Source organism: Ipomoea nil, unplaced genomic scaffold (assembly GCF_001879475.1).
Source record: "Ipomoea nil cultivar Tokyo-kokei standard unplaced genomic scaffold, Asagao_1.1 scaffold2823, whole genome shotgun sequence".
In the NCBI taxonomy this organism is placed as follows: domain Eukaryota; kingdom Viridiplantae; phylum Streptophyta; class Magnoliopsida; order Solanales; family Convolvulaceae; genus Ipomoea; species Ipomoea nil.
Window position 1 is genome coordinate 81,860 of NW_017619251.1, and position 27,118 is coordinate 108,977.

At 38.8% G+C, this 27,118-nt stretch overlaps 2 protein-coding genes across 2 annotated transcripts; one reads left to right on the forward strand and one right to left on the reverse strand.

Annotated features, from left to right (window-relative positions):
- Positions 1-10,234: 10,234 nt before the first annotated feature.
- On the reverse strand, positions 10,235-10,648 carry LOC109158575. The gene has a single exon (XM_019306462.1). It carries the CDS (start codon positions 10,646-10,648, stop codon positions 10,235-10,237), a length of 414 nt encoding a protein of 137 aa, XP_019162007.1.
- A 10,557-nt stretch (positions 10,649-21,205) lies between these two features.
- Positions 21,206-21,661, forward strand: LOC109158576. The gene has a single exon (XM_019306463.1). The coding sequence runs from the start codon at positions 21,206-21,208 to the stop codon at positions 21,659-21,661; it is 456 nt and encodes a 151-aa protein (XP_019162008.1).
- The last annotated feature ends 5,457 nt before the right edge of the window (positions 21,662-27,118 follow it).

Below are 27,118 nucleotides of genomic sequence, written 5' to 3' on the forward strand. Positions count from 1 at the left end.
CCATTTGGGTTAAGTTGGTTTTGCTTTCTCTAAAACCGTTAAGAAGGTTGAAGATTAATTGGAGAAGGAGTAAACATTTGGAAGAAGAAATTTAGTAAACAACTTCTCCAATATTTTTTTTTTCACTTCTCAATTTCTCCAATTTTTAAACAATTTTCCATTTTTTCAAGTTGGTAAAGGACCCCTTAGTTTTTGTGAGAATTATCTGTTTTCATTTTTTTTTTTTTTTGAATGCTATCTGTTTTCATTTTTAATTTAGTATTTGTCAAACTTTTTGTCACACCCATAGCCATCAAGAACAAAACACCTTCCGCGAAACTATGCCAAATAGTTTCAATTGATTCCATGAATTTTAAAACGATGCTGTAATTTTGGAAAACATTTCAACTTAATCCAAAAAATGATTCAACTTAAATTGATTGAATTTATATATTTTGTAATGTTTTACAGAAAATAATTTATTTTTTTAAGTTAAAAAATCTTTGAAATATTTTTATACGCCTATAGAAATAGGAATAGTTAATTATGAGAATTATTGTATTATTAGAATTAGATGAATATTTTAATATGAGTTATTAGATTTTTAGAATTAGGACTAGGACTATATGGTCTAATGGTATCCGGGTTGGACTTCCATTTGGAAGGTTGTAAGTTCGAGCATCAATGGAGGCGTTATTGGCTCTTTGTGTTTCAGTAGGTTGAGAAAGCATTTGGAAGGTTGTAAGTTCGAGCCTCAATGGAGGCGTTATTGGCTCTTTGTGTTTCAGTAGGTTGAGAAAGTATATGAACAGATACTAAGCTAGTAGCATTCAAAAAAAAAAGAAGAGATTTATAGAATTAGGAAACACTTTGCCAACTACCATGTAGTGTGATGGCATCCCGGTTATCCATCCAAGTAGATGGTTAAAAGTTTAAACCCCGGTGATGGGGACTTAGATTTAAGTATAGAACAGATACTATCTTGTAAAGAATTTTAAGTTTTTCAAAAAAATTAGTTATACTTCAAGAATACAATGTTATATCTCAATATATAGTTAAAGTGAACAAGAACAATAATACAATTGTTTGAATATTTTTTCTCACATTCGACCTCTATATTCTCTTCTCCCAATTCTTTATTGGAACTACCACTTGCTTCAAGTAGAAAAATACGGTGTCAAATCAATTGGTGTTATTTGATACGGTGTCAAATCAATTGGTCTTTTCATTAATTGTGCAGCAAAACTAATTGTTGACTAAGGGTCTATTTGGAAACTCAGAAAATGATTTCTGAAAATCATTTTCCGAGTTTCTGGTGTTTGGGTAGGCGGAAAATGAAGTGGTCAAAGAAAAATGGTGGATAGTCAATGAAAAATGAGGGTTGATTTCTGGAAAATGATGAGGATATAATATTTCTGAATGAATCAAATAATAAGTCTGTACAGGAATATATATAGTAGTGAATAGCAAACCTAATACAAGACTAATACTAGTAACAATAGGTAACGAATACTAATAAAAATAGAGTCCTAATACTCCCCCTCAAGCACAAGGTGGACTAGCTACAACATTGAGCTTGCCACACAGAGTAGAGAAACGCGGACTAGGGAGAGCTTTAGTGAACACGCCAGCCAGCTGATCCTTAGTAGAAATGAAGCTAACCTGCAACTCTTTCTTTGCCACTTTGTCACGAACAAAGTGATAGTCAATTTCCACATGTTTCGTACGAGCATGGAACATCGGGTTGGAACAGAGATAAGTTGCACCCAGATTATCACACCAGAGAGTGGGAGGAGCTGCCAACGGCAACCGAAGTTCATGCAATAGAGAAACCAACCAGGTGACCTCAGCAGACACGTCAGCTAGTGCCTTGTACTCGGCCTCTGTAGACGAACGAGCAACTGTACGTTGCTTCCGGCAAGACCAAGAGATCAGATTGTCACCAAGAAAAACCGCAAAGCCGCTAGTAGACTTTCTGTCAGCGGGGTCCCCAGCCCAGTCCGAATCCGAAAAAGCATGCACTGCAACAGAGGAGGATGGGCGAATAAACAGACCAAAATGCAAAGTGCCTTTAACGTACCGCAGAACACGTTTGAGCATTGCCCAATGCTCAGTAGTCGGGGAGTGCATATGCTGACAGACCCGATTCACAGCAAAAGATAAATCCGGGCGAGTAACAGTAAGATACTGCAGAGCCCCAGCAAGACTGCGATACTGCGTGGGATCGGCATAAGGAACCACCGATTCAGAAACGGGTCGAGTCACAGGCACTGGAGTAGCCAACGGCTTGCAGTCCACCATACCTGCACGGCTCAAGATATCTCGCATGTATCGCTGCTGAGAAAGAAACAAACCATCACCACGAGAGACCGTCTCAATGCCCAGAAAAAAGGACGGAGCACCCATGTCACGAATCTTGAACTCCGAGGCTAAGTCAGTCAGAAGCCGCACGGTTGTGGGTTTTACAACAGGACTGAAGGTCTCAAAAAAGTCCTGTCCTGCGACTTGATTGAACCCCTTAGCCACCAACCGAGCCTTGTGCCGCTCAATCGTGCCATCAGCCTTGCGCTTCGTCCTAAACACCCATTTGCAGCCTACAACATTCATACCAGGTGTGCGACTAACCAGACGCCAAGTGTGATTCTGGAGCAAGGCATTAAACTCAAGATCCATGGCCTCACGCCATTCCGGATACCGAACTGCCTGAGAATAACAGGTCGGCTCAGAAACAGTCATAAGAGCCACATGCTGCGTCGGCCCCAAAGAACGAGTCGCCATAACATGAGACCGAGGTGGAACCGGTTTTACCGTGCGCCGACCTCGCTTGGGCGCCTTAGGAGCACCCGAGACTGCCACATCTGGAGCCACGGCAGTCTCGGTGCGGGAATCAGAAGCAGCACCAGCAGCCCCGGAATCCGTGTCCATCTCTGGACGAGGATCCGGCCCAGCAGAACAAACACCGGAGCTCGCGCCAACCTGAACGGCGCCAACACCCCACGGCTCAATCGGGCGAGAGTTAGAGACCTGAGAGGGGACAGAAGAAGCAAATGGAAATATGGTTTCATCAAACCGCACATGACGGCAAATGAATACCTTGTTAGTAGCAGGATCAAAACAACGATAGCCACGAAACGAAGACGGATAACCAAGAAACACACACGGAGAAGACCGATACTGCAACTTGTTACGATTATACGGGCGTAACAGAGGATAACAGAGACAGCCAAACACACGCAAGAAAGAGTAAGAAGGACTAGAACGATGCAACCGAGAATGAGGACTATCATTATCCAAAACCCGAGTCGGCATCTTATTGATGAGATAGACCGCAGTCTCAAAGGCATAATCCCAATATCGTTGTGGAACCGAAGCCTGGGCCAAGAGAGCCAAACCCGTTTCCACAACGTGACGATGCCGACGCTCAACTCTACCATTCTGCTCATGGGTATAGGCACAAGACTGCCTATGATTAATACCCAAAGAGACAAAAGTACGGTGCAAACGTTTATACTCTCCCCCTAAATCAGATTGAATAGAGACAATCTTACGACCATATGAACGCTCAACTAGTGACCGAAACTGCTCGAAGATAGCATACACATCAGTTTTCAAACGCATAGGATAAAACCATACATAGCGCGTATAGTCATCAACAAACAAAACAAAATAACGAAAGCCATTGACGGAAAGAAAAGGCGCTGGGCCCCAAATATCAGTATATAAAAGTTCTAAAACATGAGACGTAGTAGTATTGACACGAGGCAAGGGAAACCGTGAGGATTTCCCAAGCATACAAGCACGACACAATTCCGAAGTATCACTAAAACTAGACTGAATAGAACATGAATTTAAAATCTGCCGCAAGACACGCGGGTGAGGATGACCCAACCGGCTATGCCACACGTCAGAGGAGACTCGAGAGGCCACAAACGCAGCGGGACTTGAACGAGAGACAGGCCAAGAATAGAGACCCCCCGAAGCCGGCCCTTTATATAGAACTTCCCTGGTTGAACGATCCTTCACAAAGAAACAATCAGGGTGAAGCTCAAAAAAGACATTATTATCACGAGCAAACCGTTGCACAGACAATAAAGACGCAGAAAGCCCAGGAACATGAAGAACATCAGACAATCGAAACAGTGTTTTAGATGCGGCTAACGAAGATGAACCAGTACTAACAATAGGTAAACACTTACCGTCACCAACACGAAGATGATCCGGACCATTATAAGGAACCGCCGAGGACATTAAAGACGGATCCGGAGTGGCATGATTCGACGCACCAGTGTCAGGAAACCACTGCTGAGGATTAACCGAAGCCGAATCATCAACAGAATATGCAACATGTGCCCGCGGCCCCGGAGCGCCATCATAACGACGATAGCACGAAGCGGCCGAGTGGCCTTCGCCGGAGCAGATCTGGCACTGGACAGCCCCGGCGCCACCTCGACCGCGGCCTCGGCCCTTGCCACGACCTCGGCCTCGATTGCCGCCGCTACGCTGTTGCCCGCCCGAGCGACCTCCACCTCGCTGAGCCGCCATGGCGACCGGAGCAGCAGCAACGTCACCACCATCATCATCACATATAAAGGCCTGCGAAACAAGAAAATCGGATAACTCGGGTAAAGACACCGGAGCACCCCTCGTCAGCGACGCCACCAAAGGGCGATATTCGGACCGCAAGCCCCGGAATATATACATATTCTGATCTTCTAGTGTCACCGGACGGCCGGCAAGTGCCAAATCCTCAATAAGCACCTGAGCACGCCCAAGATAATCCGGGATCGAAGCATCCCCCTGCCGCAATCCTTGCAGTTCGCCCACCAACCGAAGAGCACGGGCCCGAGTCGTCGAACCAAGAACCTGTTCGATCGCCACCCACAAATGCCGAGAGGAGGTTTTACCGATGGCAAGATGCATCATCTCGTCGGACAAGGACGAGATCAACAAGGAGAGCACGGCCTTATCTTGACGAAGCCATGCACTCCGAGCGGCGGAAGATACGGCCGACGAAGACACGGCAGCAGCAGCCTCCTCGGCAGAAGGTACCATAATCGCAGTAAACGGGGGACACACAGACGTTCCATCGACAAAACCCAATAATCCTTGGCCATCCAGGAACGGAAGAAGCTGAGTGCGCCAAAACAAAAAATTACGGGATGTCAATTTGATGGAAACGAAGTGATGAGCCGAAGAAAACGACACCCCGGACTGCAGGGGTGCCACAAGCGCAGCCTCAGAAACAGTCCGTTCAGAACTTCCAACAGAACCGCCATCAAAACCGAGGTGCGCCATAGAGAGAGAAAAAGAACCTGCTGATACCAGATGAGGATATAATATTTCTGAATGAATCAAATAATAAGTCTGTACAGGAATATATATAGTAGTGAATAGCAAACCTAATACAAGACTAATACTAGTAACAATAGGTAACGAATACTAATAATAATAGAGTCCTAATAAAAATGACTTCCCCTTTTCTTGGGGGAAGTCATTTTCCATCTTCTAAACACACACACACAAACGCAGCAGCCTTCCTCCTTCAACAACATTCAACAACACCATCCTTCAACAACATTCACTGGTTTCCCCAGCTCTCTGGTTTCCGGCTAGAAACCAGAGATAAGCTCTCTGTGGTTTTCGCCGGAAACCAGAGAGCTTTTCTTTGATTTCCGGCCGCGGAAACCAGAGAGCTCTCTGGTTTCCGCCTTTACGGCCGGAAGCCAGAGAGAACGGCGGAAACTAGAGAGTTTTGTACTCTCTGGTTTCCATCTTTTTTTTTTTTGTTGTTTTTTTTTAATTTTTTTAATAAATAATATTATTTGATTTCATAAATAAATATTATTATTTATAATATTATTGTAAATTTTATATATTTTAAACAAAATAATTAATTATATAAAATGTTTAATTATACAATTCTACATCATTTCCAGAAAATGAGCCAAACACCAAAATCCAGTTTTGCATTTTGCAGCCAAACACCGGAAAGGAAAATGACTTTTGAAAAATGACTCATTTTCCAGAAGTCATTTTCCTCATTTCCAAACGGACCCTAAATGATAATTTGGAGGACCACCTTGGTAGGTTTCACAATATTGCCCTAAATTCAACACATATCTAATCTAAAGACATAATAAGTTTCAATCGAGGTTATGTCCCTAGTTCTATCTCCATTTTTTCTGTTAACTTTTTTTTGTGCCTAATGCTATAAATGTTGTATTACATAATTTTTGGGACAAAAATATCTATGTCGTTATAATTTCTATTATCTTTTCACATTATTATTATCATGCACATGCATACACAATATTTTTTTTCTTATACTCTTCAATGGTAAGTTTGCTTTTTTTTTTTTTTTTTTTTCATTTTATAAATAAATAAATGAATATGTAACCAAATAATATGTACAGTCCTTAACGATGCTTATTGCAAAGCTAGGGTTTCTATAGCTTTCTCTCTCATTTCTGGTGTTTCGCTGAGATTTCTATATGGTGCTGCCTCCGTGAAGCAAGCGGATCGGAGCGAAACACAAGAAACGAGAGAGAAAGCTAGAGAATGAGCGAATACAAGTTCTGAAATTATGAGCGAATACAAGTACTGAAAATTGTGATAATTTCTAACAATATTTTTGAGCAACAAAGCAATGATGAAATTTTAAACATTTGTTGTCAAGCTTAATTTTGCAATGTATCAAAAATTATATTTTACATTACTAGCCTTTGCATGCAATGGTACAAAAAATGCATACTTTTTATTATTATTATTATTATTATTATTATTATTATTATTATTATTATTATTATTATTATTATTATTATTATTATTATTATTATTATTATTATTATACAAAAATAAAACATAACTTGGATTGACACATATTTTTAAATATTATTTCATCTCATTCATTTTTAAGTTTGGCAAAAAATAAATTATTATAATTTCCAATTTGTTTTAAATTAAATATGTAGAATGATTTAATATAATACATACAATATTTCTATTTATTATTAAATATTTTTCAATATATATTTCAAATTATCATTAATATATATTTTATGAGAGTTTGATCGTGTGAACACTCATTTGGTATGGTAACAAAAGTGTGACCATAGTAGTTGACACATGCTTGCTTTTTTTTTTTTTTTTTTTTGTTTTGTTATTTTTAATGTGTTTCTTACCAATTAATTTTATCAAATATATATATATATATATATATATATATATATATATATATATATATATATATATATATATATATATATATATATATATATATATATATTACCTCTAATCAATTAGTCTTTCGTTAAAGCCAGAAATTTGAACAAATAATTAGAAAAAAAAAAAAGGATGAGAATTATTCAATTTATGAGGCTAATACTTTTTCTACGTTGTCCAATCATCTCACACGTGCATGAGATAAATCATTACCAAAATTCAGTCAAGATGACGATAATTTGTCATACCTAAGATTCGACTCTCTAACCAAACCCTACCAAATTAATTCACAGCCATCAAATTTCCCGTACGTAATCCATTTTTATTTTCTACAAAGAAATTTTTTTTTTTTTGGTGGTATTTTAAAAGTACATTAAACTGTTTTTTTTTTTTTTTTTTTTTTGAAAACCACATTAAACTTTTATTCTTTTAATATTAAGTTTTTTTAAAAAAGATAATCTCTTTAAGGTCTATTGAGCTAATTACAAATATTTAATTCACAATTTAAAAAAAAAAAAAAAACAAAACAAAACAAAATTGAACTCATTAAGCCATTTGTTGTTGGTATAATTATTTTTATATTCTCTAAGAATAATACTATAATAAAAAATAGTAAGAATGATAAATATTATAAATGAGCAAATTCCACTTTTAGTCCTTGACTATTGTGACATTGTCACATTTAATCCTATTATTTTAATTTTTCCATATTACATCCTTAACTTTGAACAACTTCCACTTTTAGTCCTTGACTATTGTGTCCTTGCCATATTTTGTCTTATTCTTTTAATTTTCCATATTGCATCCATGAATTTGAGCAACTTCCACTTTTAGTCATCGACTATTATGACATTGCCACATTTAGTCATATTCTTTTAATTTTGTCATATTACATCCATGACTTTCATTTGATTGCCGCCATTAATCTTCCATCAAAATTTCCATTCATTTACCGTTAGAATTGACAAATAACATATGAAAAAATCCTTACACATATCGTAACTCATATTTCGAACGCATTAGGAATATCGTAAATATCAAAGGATATAATATCATAACTCATAGGAATATGAGTTACGATATGTGTAAGGATTTATTTTCCTTTGTTATATGAGTTATGATATTGCAACATAGTAATATAAGTTACGATATTGCAACATAGTGATATCTTTAAACGGTAAGTTAACAAAATTTTTAACGGAAGATTAATGGTGACAATTAAATGAAAGTCATGGATGTAATATGGCAAAATTAAATTAAAAGAATAGGACTAAATGTGGCAATGTCACAATAGTCGATGACTAAAAGTGAAAGTTGTTCAAAGTTATGGATGCAATATGACAAAATTAAAAGAATAGAACTAAATGTAGCAATGCCACAATAGTCAAGGATTAAAAGTGGAAGTTGTTCAAAGTTAGGGATGTAATATGACAAAATTAAAAGAATAAGACTAAATGTGGCAATGCCACAATAGTCGAGGATTAAATATAAAATTTGCTCTATTATAAATATAAGAAGAATTAATGACATTTTTTTTCCTGAAAGGAGAATTAATGGCATTTTAAAAAATATTGTATATTCATTTCTATTTCTAATGTTCGATAATCAACATTTCTTTTAACATAGGAAAATTACAGTTTTAGTCCATGAGTTATAGGACATGTTTAATTTTCATTATTAATTAACATGGAGCTTTATTAATAGTACCCCTATGCAAGCACCAAAGTGGTGTATGTAGTTCTTGTTCTAATGGATGAAGTTATTTTGTGTGAAAATCCAAACAATACTAATATAGAAATAATGAAATTATATGTTAGGATAAAAGTCAAATAAATTCACTGATACAATTATATATCAAAGTGTAATTAAATCTCAAACTAAAAATACATTCAATTGAACTCTTAAATGTATTAAAATTGTGAAATTAACCCATTTGACGTATAAAACCATATATGTTACCTCCTAATTACCTTTCACACAGGATCCCATGTAATATATTGGAGGATTAAAAATCTTTTAGTCAGTTAGGATATTTTAGTTTTCAATTTTTCTGTTGATTCTCGCCACCTGCTCATAGTAGTTCCAACTGTATATATATTACCTCTGTAATACTTCTATATCAATTTTTTGAGAAAGTAAACTTACATTATGTTTGGTTCACGGAATGAATTTTGAGGTAATAGGAATGCTATTCCATAAGGAATGGAATAGGCAAGGAATAGAATAGGAATTGTATTCTATTGTTTGGTTCGCGGAAGGAATAGACTTTAGGAATTGTATTACAGTGTTTGGTTGATTTAAGGAATATAAATGAAATATGTTTTAAAAGACATAAATACCCTTATAAAAATATGTGATGGTGGTGGTGGTGGTGGCGGTGGTGGTGGCAATGGTGGTGGCGGTGGTGGTGATGGTGGTGGTGGTGGTGCTGGGGTGGTAGTGGTGGTGGTGGCGGTGGCAGTGGTGGGGGCGGCAGTGGTGGTGGGGGCGACGACGGTTGTGGCGGTGGTGGGGGCGACGACGGTTGTGGCGGTGGTGGTGGCGATGGTGCTGCTGGGTGGTGGTTCTGGTGGCGGTGGCGGTGGTGGCGGCGGCGGCGACGATGGTGGTGGCGGTGGTGATGATGGTGGTGGTGGCGGTGGTGGTGCTGGGGTAGTAGTGGTGGTGGTGGTGGCGGTGGCAGTGGTGGGGGCGGCGATGGTGGTGGGGGCGGCGACGGTTGTGGCGATGGTGGTGGTGGTGGCGGCGGCGGCGGCGATGATGGTGGTGGTGGCGACGACGATGGTGAAATAGGATAAATTTATATATAGGATAAAAAAAATGAGGTTAAAGAAAGGGGTAAAAAAGAAAATAGATTCTAAAATCTATTCCTGAGCATTCAGTAATAGGCTAATACCAGGGGGCCCTAGTAATAGCTATTACCTTATTTGAGGTAATAGGTCCTGGTAATAGAAATGGTTACCAAACAAAGGAATAGGCCTATTACTGGGAATGCTATGTCATTCCCGGCCTATTCCGTGAACCAAACGAGCCATTAATTCATTATATCAGAATGAAGAATGTTTACAAGAAAAGATGGAGGGGAGTCCAGCCACTCCCCGCAACCTGTCTCAGAAAAGGCCTCCCTAGAAACACAGTGAGCGGCACGATTCGCAGATCGCTTAACAAAATAGAATTTTACATCCTCAATTTCAGATACCAAATCCTTTACATCATCCACCAAATAGCCAAAAGCTGAACCAAAAGACACAGAATGAATAGCATTACATACCAGTTGTGAGTCCATCTCCACATCCACACGTCCTAGTCCCGTAACCTTCAGCCAGCTGAGAGCTTCTCTTACACACAAGGCCTCGGCTTCCTTCACCAAATAAGTTCCTGCTAGAAGCACATTCTTAGCCGCCAAGAACCCCCCATTCTCATCCCGCAGCACCCAACCCAACCCCATCCGTCCTTCCTCCTACCGGACCGAAACATCCGTATTTAATTTAAACCTGCCCAACCGCGGCTTCTTCCAGTGGTCAGCGTCCACCGGCCCATTCACACGATGTTCCTGATTCGCCCCACGCCACCCCTCCAGAAAGTCTAGGGCACGCTGCACCACCGTGGCTGAATTATACACACTGCCCTTCCAGACACTGTCATTCCTGCTTGTCCACAATCCCCAACATACCATTACAAACCGTGGCAAAGAGTCAGCACACAACTTGCTAACACACCAAAAAAACCAATCAGAGATATTATCACCTACATAAGCATTCAGCTGTGGCACACCCAATAGGCTCCAAACCCGCCTGGCCTCCGCACAGTTTACAAAAAGATGGACCGCAGACTCGGCCACCAGCCTACACATATGACAATCAAGTGAACAAGCTACCCTTTTCACAGCCAACGCATCACGCGTGGGAAGAAACTCAGAAGCTAGCTGCCAACAGAAACATTTTACCTTAGGGGGGACATGTAAACTCCATATACGTGACCATGGCCGATCATCCAAGGCAACCATGGTAAGCCGTTTGTAGCATGACTTAACAGAATACATCCCCTTCGAATCCCAATGCCAAGTCCAGCGATCAACAGGCCTGCGCCAACTAACCGGAATATTCATAATCAATCTTGCATCACGGGAGTTAAAAATATCATTAATACAACCATAATCCCATCCCGTACCTTGGTCATTTAACAAAGACGTCACCCGGGCTCCAAAGACAGACTGGTGCAACTCTGTTTCTACATATGGATTGTTGTCATCTGGCAACCAGGGATCCAAACCTATTATCGTGTCCGCCCCATTCCCAACGACCCTCCTACACCCCTCCTTCAACACCCCCTGTACCGCCATAATACCCTTCCAAATGTAAGAGGGATTACTTCCCTCCGTTGCATCAAAGAAACCACACCTCGGGTAATAACGCGCTTTGTAAACCCGAGCCACCAAAGACTGTGGTCTGGTTACCAAGCGCCAAGCTTTCTTCCCAAGCAACGCTTTATTCATCTCATGCAATTTCCGGTACCCTAAACCTCCACAAACCTTCGGCTTACACAACCCTTCCCAAGAGCGCCACCGGATGCCCCGACCCCCTCCTATACTGCCAGTCCACCAATACTGATTCATCAACGTCTCAATCTCTCGACACAGCCCCACAGGTAACAAGAAAATCATCATTGCAAAGGTGGGCATTGCTTGAATCACATTCTTCAACAGGATTTCCCTACCTGCTCTCGATAGGAACATTGCACTCCACGATCTGATCTTAGCAAGTATTCGGTCTTTGATGAAACCCAGAATCTCCTTCTTCCACTGCCAACTAGGGATGGTAGCCCTAAATAACTCCCACTCGTAACCCTTTCCTCCACCCCCAGAACCTCCACCACCTCATTCCGCACATTCTGCTGAACATTTGCACTAAAGCACACAGTGGACTTATCATAATTAACCCATTGGCCCGAAGCCTTAGAGTAAGTATCCAGAACATACCTCATCTGCACACTCTCATCCAAATTCGCCCGATGAAACAAGAAGCAGTCATCAGCAAATAGAAGGTGAGAGATCGCCGGGGCTCCTCTAGCAACTGTGACACCATGCAACACACCCCCAGCCATTCTCTTCTCCAACAATGCACTGAGTCCCTCGGTTACAAACAGAAACAAATAGGGCGAAAGCGGGTCCCCCTGACGAAGTCCCCTTCCCGGTAATATAGGCCCCAACTGCCGGTGCTCATGCAGCACACTATAACGCACAGATGTAACCGTCTCCATCATCAAATCAACCCACTGCTTAGCAAATCCCATTTTCAACATTACCGCCTCCAGATACAGCCACTCAACCCTATCATAAGCTTTGGACATATCCAACTTCAATGCCACAACACCATTTTGTCCCTGCGTTTTCCTCTTCAGGTAGTGGTGCACCTCATATGCCAACATTATGTTATCCGAGATTAGCCTCCCCGGAATAAAAGCACTCTGTGCACAAGAAATCAAATTATGCAACATATGTTTCAACCTGTTAGCACATACCTTAGCCGCGATTTTATAAACCATGTTGCACAGAGCTATAGGGCGAAGATCCTTCATAGATACCGGACTCGGCTTCTTAGGCACCAACACAATAAAGGTTTCAGTTGCCTTCTGGGGCAATTTCGCAGTCTCAAGAAACTGCTTACAAAATAACCACACTTCTCCCCCGACAATGTCCCAGTAGTGCTGAAAAAACCTCGGGCCAAACCCATCAGGTCCAGGCGATTTATCAGGATGCATTTGAAAAGCCGCTTCACGGACCTCGTCCATACTCAGCGGCCTTAACAACCCCGCATTATCCACATCAGAAACCCTCTTTGTAATAACATCAATCACCTCCTGTACATCCCCGTAGTCCAGCGAAAACAACTCCTCAAAATACGCCACCATCAACTCCCCCAACTGATCCTCCCCTTCAACCCAATTACCCTCCCCATCCTGCAACCTCACCACCTTATTCCTCCGCCGGCGGGCTTTTACCGAATTATGAAAGAACCTACTATTCACATCGCCCCCTTATACCAATGCTCTTTAGCCCGCAGCTTCCAGTACAAACTCTGCTGTTCTAACAAAAATAAGTGCTCCTTCTGCGCAGCTGCATAACCTCTCATCCCATACCCATCTCGCCGCATACACAACCTTTCCATCTGACCCTTACAACGATCCATCCTCCGCTAGAACTCCTTATTATACTGACGTCCCCATCGGGCTATATCCGTGGCACACATACCGATTCTAGAGATAGTATCCAAACCCGCAAACCGAGTCCAGCTCTGCACCACAATCTCTCGGCACACATCCTCCCGTAGCCACATATTATCAAAACAAAACCGTGGCCGTCTCCGAATCCCGGGTAACACAACTGGAGTGACTAACAACGGCGAGTGATCACTGTAAGGGACAACTAAAGATTGCGCCCGTACACCCTGAAATAGAATAAGCCAATCATCAGATGCAAGGACACGATCCAACTTTTCCTCAATCATATGATCAGTTCCCCTGGACTTCACCCACGTGAACTGATTTCCACTAAAAGGCACATCATGCAGACCACAATCATCCACCGCCACTCTAAACCCATTAATCTGCCACTCCGGGTGAGGCACATGCCCCCGTTTCTCTGACTGGTCCATAAGATCATTAAAGTCATCCACAACCAACCTAGGCAACTGACTCCGCCCCGATAGCGTGCGTAACATCTGCCAGGCCTCCCTACGTCGGGTACGTTCCGGATATCCATAATACCCCGTTAAACGCCACTTCGGACTCCCAACATCCAACTCAACCTCAGCATCCACATGATTAGTAGAATAACCCGTTACCCTCAACTCCACCGTATTCATCCACAATACCGCAAGTCCCCCACTATGCCCATCCGAATCCACTATGCCCATCCGAATCCACGGCAAACACACTATCATACCGCAACTGTACACGCACCTCCTCCATCCTGTGCCTATCAACAAAAGTCTCAACAAGAAAAAGTACACACGGCCTCTTAGAACGGACCAATTCCGCTAGAACCCGAATCGCCGTAGGGTTGCCAAGCCCCCGACAATTCCATGATATAAGACTCATAATTCTGGGCGGGTCTGTGCCGCAAGACCCGCCTCCAAGCCGTTTTTTGAACCCGTAGCATCACAGTCCATCTCCGTCTCCGCCGCCACCTCATCCACACGCCTCCGTTTCTGCTCCCCAACCACCACACAACCACCGTCCCCCTCCCCACAACACTGCCCCCTCCCCCGCACTCCACACTGCCACCCACACTGCCACCCACATTCCCTCCCACAATACTGCCCCTACTTTCGCCAACCACACTGCCAACTTCCCCTCTCAACCCAACATTGCCCCCAACGTCTCTCCCCTCACTGCCACCCTCCCTTCCTCCCACTAAACTGCCCCCAACACCGCCCCCCACACTGCCACCATCCCGAGTTTCCAGTACAGAACCCCCTCCACCGCCCCCAACACTGCCTCGTACCCCCTTCTCCACCCCGGCCTCCCCATCCAGTCCACCACTCTCCTCACCAACACTGGCCACACCCCCCATTGTCGGTGACCTCCAGAGCTTCCTCTCAGCAGCAACCTGCAGTGGGATCCAACACTGATTTTGCGTCGGCGTAGCTCTCCTCGTCCCCGCCCTAATCCAAGCCCCATAAGGCTTTTCCACAATCGGTTGCTCCCGCCCCAATGTTAGACGGCAGAATCTATCCCCGTGCCCAATCACCCCACACAGGAAACAAAACGTGGGTAGCCTCTCGTACCGGAAATCCACCACAACCCATCCAGCACCCCCCTTCTTCAATCTCATCTGCTTCTTAAGTGGTTTAGACACATCAATGGAGACCCGAACACGGAAAAACGTTTGTAACGAACCATCAAAATTACGAGAGTCCGTTTGAACAACCGAGCCCACAAACGAGCCAATTGCCCTCACCACTACATCACTCCGAAACCCCACCGGCAGTGCATGAATCTAAACCCAAAACTCAGCATGCGTTAGGGCTACCGTCTCCGCATCAACCCCAGACGGCACCTCCTTCATCACCAACAAGCTTTGCTCATATGCCCACGGCCCCTCGCTCAATATCCTACTACGGTCCCCCTCGTGATAGAAGCGGAACAAAAACTTTCGGGGCTCCAACTCCCGCATATTAACCCCCATAGCCGGCTGCCACACCCCAGCCATAGTATCTTGAAAGAAAGCAAAGCGTACTGACCTGGTTGTGATTAACCTCCCTACCGCATAGTAGCAGTCCTCTTCTACAACCGTATCGTCATTCTCATCCATAATCTGCATGAAGCTTCCATCATCATCAACGTCTGCCAGAGTCAGGCCCGCACACTGGTCGGCGACATCATCGACTTCCATCGTGACTTTCCGGCAATCTGTCGTCATCACGGTCAAAACGCAATAAAAACCTCGGAAAACCCTAGAACTCGCGAAAACGGCGAGAGAGAGGATGAATTTACTGCTATATCAATTTTATGCGTTGAATGTATGAAATTCTCCTTTCGCTCTCTCACTCCCAAACACTTTATTCTGTGATATGGTATCAGAGTGCTAAATTGCGTTCATGGCTTCAAACGGGACGACGATTAGACCATCCATGGCACCGACAGCTCCATCGGCAGTCGCGAGATTTCAAAAATTGAGTTTTAGGAGATATGAGTATTTTAAGGTTCGTAAAAAGAAAAATTTGAAGGCACTCATCATGACTTTATATTACTCCGATGAGGTAACACTACATTTTGAGGACTCGGGGCGAGTCTTTCACAACCAAGGGAGAATGATACGAAATAGGAATTGAGGAAATAATAGAGTAATGGTGACATGCATGAAGTCTAAGAGACATGGAGTTTGGTAGCAACTTTTTATGGAAATTTTGATTTAGCTTTAAATGTTATTAATTCACCACTTTTTAAAGTAGAGGGACTAAATTGAACATAATAAAGGTACAAGGACTAAATTGAAATAAACACTATAGTACAGTGGCTTCATAATTACTTTGACCTACTTTTAGCCCATCTTATCTTTCTCTTTAGCACGTCACTATAAGAACGGTTGATTTTGATGAAAATAAGACCCACTATGGCAGATACCGGGGTGGGGTTATAATGATATGATTCAATTAATCAGTTGTCCATACTAGGGGTATAATCGAGTCGAGTCGAGCTTGAGCTCAAGTTGGTTCGAGCTCGAGCTCGATAAAGAATAGGTAGACTCGAGCTCAACGTTGACTGAGCTCGAGTTGAGCTTTGGCCGAGCAATTCGTGAGCCGCTCGACTATAATTATATATATATATATATATATATATATATATATATATATATATATATATATATATATATATATATATAAGTTTATAGAGTATTTGATCTTGAATTAATCACTAATTACTAATTTTAGTTTAATATTGTGATCGTTTATGATTTGTGTTGAAGATCATGCATTAAATTTAGTCGTTTCAATAATTATTTCATATTTTCTTCCTTACCATGAACATTTTTTCCTTTATAGACTTCCAGTGCACATTGTCATTTCTTCCAAAGTACATTGTTCTGTCTTCATCCTTTAAACCTTACCATGCACATTTTTGCTTTTCTAGAGTTCAAGTTCACATTGTCCCTTCTTCTATAGCACATTGTTATGCCTTATAGTGCATATTGTTGTGCCTTCAACATTTAAACCTTACCATGCACAGTTTTGTCTTTCCAGAGTTCCAGTGCACATTGTCTCATCTTCAAGAGCACATTTATTGTACCTTACAGTGCACATTTTTATGCCTTCAACCTTTAAGATCATATGTAGGTGTTATATATTCTTTTTTTAAAGAGCTTTGATCTTGAATGAATCACTAATTACTAATTTTAGTTGAATATTGTGATCTTTTATGATTTGTGTTGAAGATCATGTATTAAATTTAGTCTTTTAAATAGTTATTGCATATTTTTGTGCTTTACAATGCACATTTTTGCCTTCCAGTGCACATTGTTATGCCTTCTAGTGCACATTGTTCCTCCTTCCAGGGCACATTGTTGTGGCTCACATGTGGCAAATTTCTTTTTTAAAGATGAGCTGATGAATGGCTGAGATACACCCGCACGTTTCACATGCGACTTCTTTTTCACTTGAACCCCTATATATATATATATATATATATATATATATATATATATATATATATATATATATATATATATATATATATATATATATATATATATATATATATATATATATATATATATATATATATGGAAGGGATCAGGTGCATTTGAGGCTTCCCGTGCAGTTGTGCGGGTGGACGCACGTTAAGCATTAATTTGACGCACTTAAAGTACACAACACACGCACATTTAGCACACAAACAAAACCCCTCCAGAACACAACCTCACGCATGTTAAGCACAAGACTCACGCCTGTTAAGCACAAAAAAACACACGCACCTTAAGTTTTAAAAACAACTCACATTAAGTACACACTCACGACCTTAAGCACACGACTCACGCACATTAAGCACAAAACTCACGCACATTAAACATAAAATTCATGCACTTTAAAATTTCAACAACTCACATTAAGTACACACTCATGCACATTAAACACAAAACTCATGCACATTACGCACTAAAATCACGAACATTAAGTACAAAACTCACGCACATTAAACATTACACACTCACGCACATTAAGCACAAATCTCACGCACATTAAGCACAAGACTCATGCACATTAAGTACAAAGTTCGCGCACATTAATCACCCGTACAACCGCACGGGAAACACTTAAATGCACCTGAACCTGAACCTATATATATATATATATATATATATATATATATATATATATATATATATATATATATATATATATATATATATATATATATATATATAATTTAGTTCCCGTGCGGTTGAGTATCACTCGTGCGGTTGAGCGGTTAAATCTAAGCCATTGATATTCCTTAAATCAACGTCTAAGATTACCAAAATTAAAAAAATAAATACGGGGGCATCTAGGTCAAATTTAAGGTGTGTGGTTTTTGTGATTAAGGTGCGTGAGTTTTGTGCTTAAGGGTGCATGGGTTATGTACTTAATGTGAGTAATTGTTGAAACTTAAGGTGCGTGAGTTTTGTGCTTAAAGTGCGTGATTTTTGTGCTTAAGCTGCGTGAGTTTTGTGCTTAAAGTGCGTGGGTTTGTGCTTAATGTGAGTAGTTGTTGAAATTTAAGGTGCGTGGGTTTCCTTCTTAAGGTGCGTTGTTTTCTTTCTTAAGGTGCGTGATTTGTATGTTTAAGGTGCATCAGTTGTGGGAAACTTAAGGTGAACCATTTTAAAAATTTAGGTGTGTGGTTTGTTTTCCTAAGGTGCTTTGTTGTGTGATTAAGGTGCGTGGTTTGTGTTCTTAACGTACGTGGTTTGTGTTCTTAAGGTGTTTTGTTTGTGTGCTTAAGGTGCGTGGGTTGTGTACTTAAGGTGTGCCATTTTAATGCTTAACTGCGTCCTTCGCACAACCACACAAGAACTCTTCAATATATATATATATATATATATATATATATATATATATATATATATATATATATATACCAATGATCATATGAGTTCACCTCTTTTCATGAGTCAGTGTTTTCAAATCCATTCTATTAAAATGTGAAGATCAATGGTTTAAAATAAAAGATTTTTAAATTTATTCCCTATTCTTTTGCATGTTTTTGAGTTATTAATCAAGATTAAGCGTAAATTAAGAATGTTAATTATTAACTAATTCAAGTTTGTGAGATTTTAATTAATTTGTTTGTCATTTTCCTTATTCGTCGTTGCTAAAATACGGTGGGTTGTTTTCTCTTTTGGGGGGGGGGAGGGGGGGGGGGTGTTGTGATGGATCGAAACTTGTGGGTGTGTCTGTTTCTAGCCTTGTTAGCGTCTAGAATAAGCTCGTTCACGTAATTGTACAATGTTACACAAAAAATTATGCATTGTTGCACAAAACACCGTTAGCAATTGCTATGAAATTGTACAATATTGCACAAAACATTGTGTACCGTTGCATGAATGGATATACACTGTTGCACAAAGTAGTGTACATAGTTGCACAGAGAAGTGCACACTGTTGCACATAGAAGTGTACACTGTTGCACACATTAATGTACGTAGACCGTAGTTGTACACAGAAGTGTACACTGTTGCACATGAAAGAACCCTGTGCTTCTTGTAATACGCCATTCAAAAAAAAATCCTATCAATTAAAAATAATAATAATATCCTAACATAACAGTTTTCGAAAATAAATTGTTGATTTGGAAGAGAGTGGAGATAAGATATTTGTCTGAAAAGGAGGAAAAATGGTCGTGTTTGGGCAACTTGAGCGCGTAACGGATTCGTTACAATAATCGCTAATTGATGATTACTTTAACTTTTCTAAACTTTTTTCTTTTTAATTTTCAATGTTGAAAATTCCAGATTACAAAAAAAACCCGGCCTTCCCAACGCAAATTAAAATCATTGATTTTGCCTTTATTCCACTATAGTAAATTAAAGCTTAGGTGATTCAAACTTCACTGGATTAATTTTAAGCCCACATGGTCCCGTCCGTAGAGACTATTTTATTTTAAAATGGGAAAAAGGTCAAATTGGCCCCTAAACTATACACCAAAAGTCAATTAGGCCCCTAAATTTAAAAAAAGTGTAATTAAATCCTCAAACATGTCAAATTGAGTGATGCAGCCCAAGAACCGATAAATGACATGTTATTACATGTCATTTTAATTCTGGTAAAAAATTCGACGACCGACGCTCCGTTCCGACGAAAAATAAGGCGACCGGCGACAGCCAAGCCGTCGCGGGTCGCCGGTCGCCATCTACGTGGAAGGCGACCAAATCTGGTTGCCTTCCCTTGAAGAAGGTGACTAGAAAAGATCGCATTCTCCGGGGAAGGTGATCAAAGAGTTATCGGAGAATTTTTTGCCGGAACGGAGGGCCGTGCACCGGATTTTTTGTCGGAATTGAAATGACCTGTAATAACATGTTATTTATCTGTTCTTGGGCTTCATTGACTCAATTTGACATGTTTGAGGGTTTAATTGTATTTTTTAAAAAAATTATGTGTCTAATTAACTTTTGATGTATAGTTTAGGGGCCTATTTAACCATTTTTCCTTTTACAATTACTATTGCTAACATCTAACATGGCACGTGATAATTAGCTAAAAATCTAAAACGAAGTTACATTTTTTTTTTCGTATATTCGATTAAAGCCTAAAAAGAGATTATTTTTTACGAGTTTACTCAAAATTTTCCTAATTCTCAATGTATATTTTTGTGCCATAAAGAGTTCCAAAATGGAATCGGAGTTTATGCCAAAAAAGTCAATTCAACTAATTTCACACAAAAGCTACGCATACACACAAGCGAAGCCGTGAGGCTCAAGTAAGAGAGCTGTTTTGTGTGAGGCAAATTATGAACTTTGTGTGGATACGATCCAAAATGACGTCATTAAATTTTATAAGTTAGAACAATGTAGATTATGAGTTGGAATAATATATTTAATGTATTAGAATAATGTGATTTATATATTAGAATAATGAAACTCCTGAAGTAAAAAATAATATACTTTATGAGCTAGAATAATGTACACTGTAGATTAAAAATATGTTACAGTGGTCGCATAAAAAAACTAAATATTATAAACGACGTTGTTTTTGGACCGTCCACGGTCCACGCAGTAACTATTGTTTGTGTGATTATATAGAGAGAGAGAAAGAGAGAGAAAACTTGCCGGGACCGCACTCCTCGCTCCTTACAGTGACGACATCTGATGAAAACTCCTTCGTTATCCAATCAATCACTTTTGTCTTTCTCCCCTATATATATTCTTACTCTTTCTCTTAATCTTTCCTACTCCATCTTCCTTAAATTTTCCAATCTCCTAAGATTTCATTTCAAGGGTGCCGATTGAACGAGGTTGTTTCTTCTAGACATGGCAGAAGAGTACCAAGAATCCGAGGTTGTGTTTCAAGAAAGCCCAGCTGGGTTTGAGGGGGTTGAGGACGACGATGATGATTACGAGTATAGCGCGCGCGCTTCGGCGGGTCGTCTTCGAGGATCGAGAAACAAGAAGCAGAGGAGGCCGGTGACGGCGGCCGCGGCGGCGAGGAGGGAGTCGATTTCGCTGCCGGTGAACATCCCCGGCAACTGGCCTACAAGAACGGCGCCGTGGGTCGGCGGCTGCGTGGACGCTAAGGAAGGGGGTGGGTCGGTGGAGGACGACGCCGCCGGGGAAATGGTGCCGCCGCACGTGATCACCGGCCGGAGAATCGCCGGGAAAATGATGGCGTTTTCCGTCTGCACCGGAAATGGTCGGACTCTCAAGGGCAGAGATTTGAGCCAAGTTAGGAATTCTGTTCTTAGGATGACTGGTTTTCTAGAAACGTAAAATCAAGAAAAAAAATTAGGCAAAAAAAAAAAAAAAAAAACCATTTTTCTTTGGGTTTTTGCTTAATCCTTTCAATTTCCATTCATTGTACTCCAAACATTTTTTCCATAAAAAAAAAAAATTAAATTAATCCGAGAAAAGTTATTGATTATTAAACTCTATAAACCTCGATCGATCTGTACTGTAATTAACTTAATTAATTAATGTAGATGATGACCCATGCAAATCCAGCTGGTTTTGAGATCAGATTAGGTTTCAGTTACGATGTGGTGTGGATACACATTACATACGCCAGTGATGCCACACTGTTTATGTTTCCTGTCATTTTGTTGACACAGCCCAACACTAACAGCTGGTATTCTCTCAATGGTCACAGAATTTATGTTGTTTTTATTACATGTTTCTACACTCCTCTACACTGCATAGTCGTCCTCCCATATCCCTTTGAAAACCTCTATCAAAATGAAAAGTTAATGCAAGAGTACAACTCCGCTAGATCGTACTACGACCACGTTCAAGGAGTCCGACCAAAAAGGGTATTGAGAAAATAATTTTTTCAAGGAATAAGGTTCAAATTGACCACTGAACACAATCAGAAAATACAATTAGATCACTAAACATTCAAATGTATGCAATTTAACTTGATAACAGGTTATCATCAATTTTAGCAGATTACCTGCTTACGAGACAGCTGAGTTAGCATTTTTAATAATTTTTAATAATAAATTTTTTTTAAAAAAAGACGGGGCTGCTAGCCACCCGTCATTTTATTTTTATTTTATTTCTTTTATTTAATTACAGTATTTTTAATTTTTTAAAATTTATTATTAAAAATACCAATTCAACTGCCACGTAAGCAGGTAACATGCTAAAAATGATGGTAACATGTTATCAGGTGAAATTGCACTTTTTTTTTTTTTTTTTTCGTTTAGTGGCCTAATTGCGTTTTCAGGTTACATTCAGTGTTCAATTTGAGCGGATGCTGGTGAAAGGGTAAGTCCAGCATTCTACCTCTTAAGAATGTGGTGTGGTATAAGGAAATAAAATTGTGCTTTTTTGGTTAGTTATACATTTTGACATAGTGGTATGCGCTAGGTTGATCCTAACAAGTAATATCAGACCTAAGTCGAAGCACGTGGTTATATGATTTTGAAATATTAAGTATTTATGTTGTTAAATTATTTAAGTGTTTTTTTGACCAATTGACAAATTAAACACGTTAAGTAAATATTTTGTAAATTCTTTTGTCAATCTCAAAACATTAAATTATATATTATGGAATATGCTGACGATACGCAACAGGAAAATATTTTGAAATTATTACGGAGTATTCAGTATTTATTGTTATAACATAATTACACGTATTAATTGTAGTGGCTGATTCATTATTATTATTATTATTATTATTATTATTATTATTATTATTATTATTATTATTATTATTATTATTATTATTATTATTATTATTATTATTATTATTATTATTATTATTATTATTATTATTATTATTATTATTATTATTATTATTATTATTATTATTATTATTATTATTATTATTATTATTATTATTATTATTATTATTATTATTATTATTCTTTCCTTCTTCTTCTTATTATTATTTTTATAAAGTCAAACAAAGCTTGATTAAAAATGAGAAGATCGATGTGTAAGTGTGTAACTCTTGCAGAAATTCGTGATTGTTCTTAAGATTGATTATGTTTGTCCACGACATCTCGTTGTCAGATTTTACTTTCACAAGTTTTGTTTCATCATAAGTTACAAGATGTCAACATCTTATTATAATTTGATATAAATTTGATTTCTATAAATTAATTTACCACATGTTGTCCCATGGACACGTAATGGAAAACATTTGGAACTAAACCTTCCTTGCCACGTGGACAATATTTTGATCCACATATAATATTTAAAATTATTGGAATAAAATATTTCTATATGAAAATAATAATAATAATAATAATAATAATAATAATAATAATAATAATAATAATAATAATAATAATAATAATAATAATAATAATAATAATAATAATAATAATAATAATGATATAAGAAAAGACCGCGACGTACAATTGAAGCCTTCGCCTTCATTGGAGGCCATGGATCAAGAACCACGGTGGTCGTGGTTCTTCAGATCCAGATATTTTTTTTTTTTTTTTTTTTTTGGGTTTGCAATTAATTATTTTATTATATATATATTGTAAAGTGATTGTAACCTTGTATAAAGTACGTTATTTTTGGACAGATTATAATTAAATAAAGTTGTTGAATGTTAGGAAGCAAAAACACATAACTTCGCAACGTAATTATGTCTTTATAATGACACAAATATGTTGAGAATTGAGGAGATGCTTTCTTGGTCAACAAGAACATGTCTGTCAATGAAATGCTAATGTGGAATTGATTACTGAAACTGAAAATAGGGGTTCCTTATAGTTCTCTAATTTTGTGACATTATCACATTTTGAATTTTATAAGGGTAACTCTAATTTCTAGATCAATTAGTTGTATGATATGGTCAATACACAGTCAGTTTGTGAGAAATAACGCAAGGAGACTGTGCACAATAGTCTTATGGAGACGATTCAGCCTATGAACTAGTTGAGTAAGAAGTTCAAAAACAAATTCACACACATAACATGCAAGAGATAATCAAGCAAAGTAATCAAGAACACATGTAATTTGTTAACACAGATCGGAAAAACGATTTCTACATCTGGGGGCACCATAACAGTAGCCCAATTCTTCATTCATGATCAATGTCAAAAGTCTTACCAAACCACAACGATATGAGCGAAGAACTCCAAACTTCTCGGCTACTCCATAGCCTTCAAATGCAGAGTTACTTCTTGAAGAATAGGTGAAGGATCTCTCGATCGATCATGTTGAGGCTCCCCCTCAACTGCAGCTCTCCCGAGTAGTCAACATATGGTCACAGCCGGATTGCTTCAAATGTCGAAATCAACTTGATAAGAATGTTAATTCATCAAGTTGCTTAGTTGAGACGAATCTACCCTCTCTCATTTTTGAAATTTTCTCTGAGTAAATCTTGAATCGTCAATTTCAAGCCCGAAGATAGTCAAGACTTTTATATTCTCCTTCCGAAATAATTTGTAACAAACTAACTGCCTTGAACTATCTTTGTATTTGGTTCAGTCCTTGATCTTCCGTCTTCAATGCCTGTAAGTAACCTGTCTTTGAACTAAAGTCTAAATATTAGTATAAACTCAATCTAACTTAGTACAAGTACAGAGTTGAATCTTGAACTAAATCTTGAACAATTGTATTGTTCCATAAACCATAACAACATAAAGGAGTAAAAATATATTTTCTTTTGTAAATTCTTTTCTCAAAGATCCATTTTAATAACACATTTGGTCATACTTTTTAAATTTAATTAATTAAATTTATAATTTTAATTTATTTGCAACAATTAATTATCTGTTTAAATTTTTAACATTTTAGTGTTTAATAAAGATGACTAACCTATACTTTATATTTTATCATTTAAATATCTTGTCCTGCAAGTAATTTTTTTCCCTTTCTTTTAAACTATTTTAATTGAATGATAAAAAAAAAAAAGTTGGCAATTTTAGACTAAATATTTTTACATCCCTCAAGATTAGACTTTAATGTGAAATTACTTCCATACTCATGTGATCAAAAGTATTTTTATAAAAATAAAATTTAATTAAAGACTATCCCCTTTCTTAGGTGAAAAAGAAATATTATCCATATTATATCTGCCTTTGTAAGAGTGATTAGAGCAGTTAAAGTGGCGGACCACTTTAATTTACAGTTTTTTGGGGTGAAAGTGATACAACTAGAACAATTTAAAATAGGGAAAATTGTATCTTTGGTTCCTGAGTTATACCCAAGTTTCTGACTTAGTTCATGAATTATGACCGTATCTATTTTTATTCCTTAGTTATGAACGAAGTGGCGCATTTGGTCCCCGTCCGTTAAAAGTGACGGAAAAATTAAAAAATATTTAAAATTTGAGGGATAAAGTAGGAAATTCACATTTTATTCCCCTTCTTATATCAAAACCACTTCTTAGCCTCTTATTCAATAACTTTAGTATGACTTGTTTGCAACCTGGCTCTCGTATAACAAACTTAAAACTTAGCACAAACAAATAAGCACTTGATCATTGTCTTCAGACGTGCGAAACACTCTATCATATCAATTTTTAATTTTCTTTACTAAGAAACAAAGGTAATCAAACCAGAACTTTTGAGATACAAAATGGTGTCAAATTTCTCAAGTTGCTTTTATGAGAAATTCACCAACAGAATAATTTGAGATTTTTAGTATGTAAAATTTTTTCATATGTAGTAGTTTAGTCAATCATCGTTTTCAGAAATTACAAAAGTTTTTAGAATTTTCATAACTGAGTCTTAGGTTCCTCATTCATTACTCTGGTTTTTAAGAAGATAGAGGAGGTGATGGATATATATATATATATATATATATATATATATATATATATATATATATATATATATATATATATATATATGTTGGAAAAAATAGCTTAAAATGGCATATTAAGTGGCTATTTTGTGGTACAATTATCAGTGGGGTCCATTTCCAATTTGGGTCGGGTTAAAGTGGATTCGGATTCTTCGTAGTGAGACGAAGAGATTGGTATATTGTACGCTCAAAACGGATAATGGGTGAATAAGATATTGATTCTCAAAGTAGACCCACTTGAGTTGGAAAATGTAGGGAAAAAGTGAGCTTTTGTCCCACATTGGTTTGGAATGGGGATTTTCCCCCCTTATATACAAGAGCTCTTTTGAAGCTTGTAGAGTTGTATAACATAGAGGTTCTCTCGCGTGCGCGGGGGGGGGGGGGGGGGGGTGCAAATCAAATTCCAACTAGAAATGAGATTGAAAAGGCTTGATTCATGCCCGAGCTCGTGTGCGTCGGCACCTGAGTTATGCCAGACTTCGATATCATTTTCCAATCTAGCCACTGGAAGTTTCGGCCTCGGCCTGCGAGCCGAACTGAGGAGGTGAAGGGCGAGCCTTCACTTAGTGCTTAGGCCAAGAGGTCTCGGCCTCCATGGCCGAAACTCTAAGTTTCGGCCTGCCTAGGCAGTAGAGTTTGGCCGAAACTCTAAGTTTCGGCCTGCCTAGGCAGTAGAGTTCGGTAGAGTTTTAAAAGCTATTCAACTCCTCAACTCCTATATAAGAGAGGGTAGAGGTAGTAGAGTTTTACACAGAAATAGAACATGAAAGTTCATCTTTTTAGCCTCAAAACCTCTCTGCTTCTACTCATTCTTTAGCCTACTGTGTTCATAACCGTGTCTTGCTCGCCGGATTCCTTGTTTGAGTGCTCAAACATTGAATCACTAGCAAGTTTTATCCTGGGAAGCCTAGGCCACAACGCTCCTAGCATCTTTGGGAGGTGGCAAATAAGGTTTTAAGG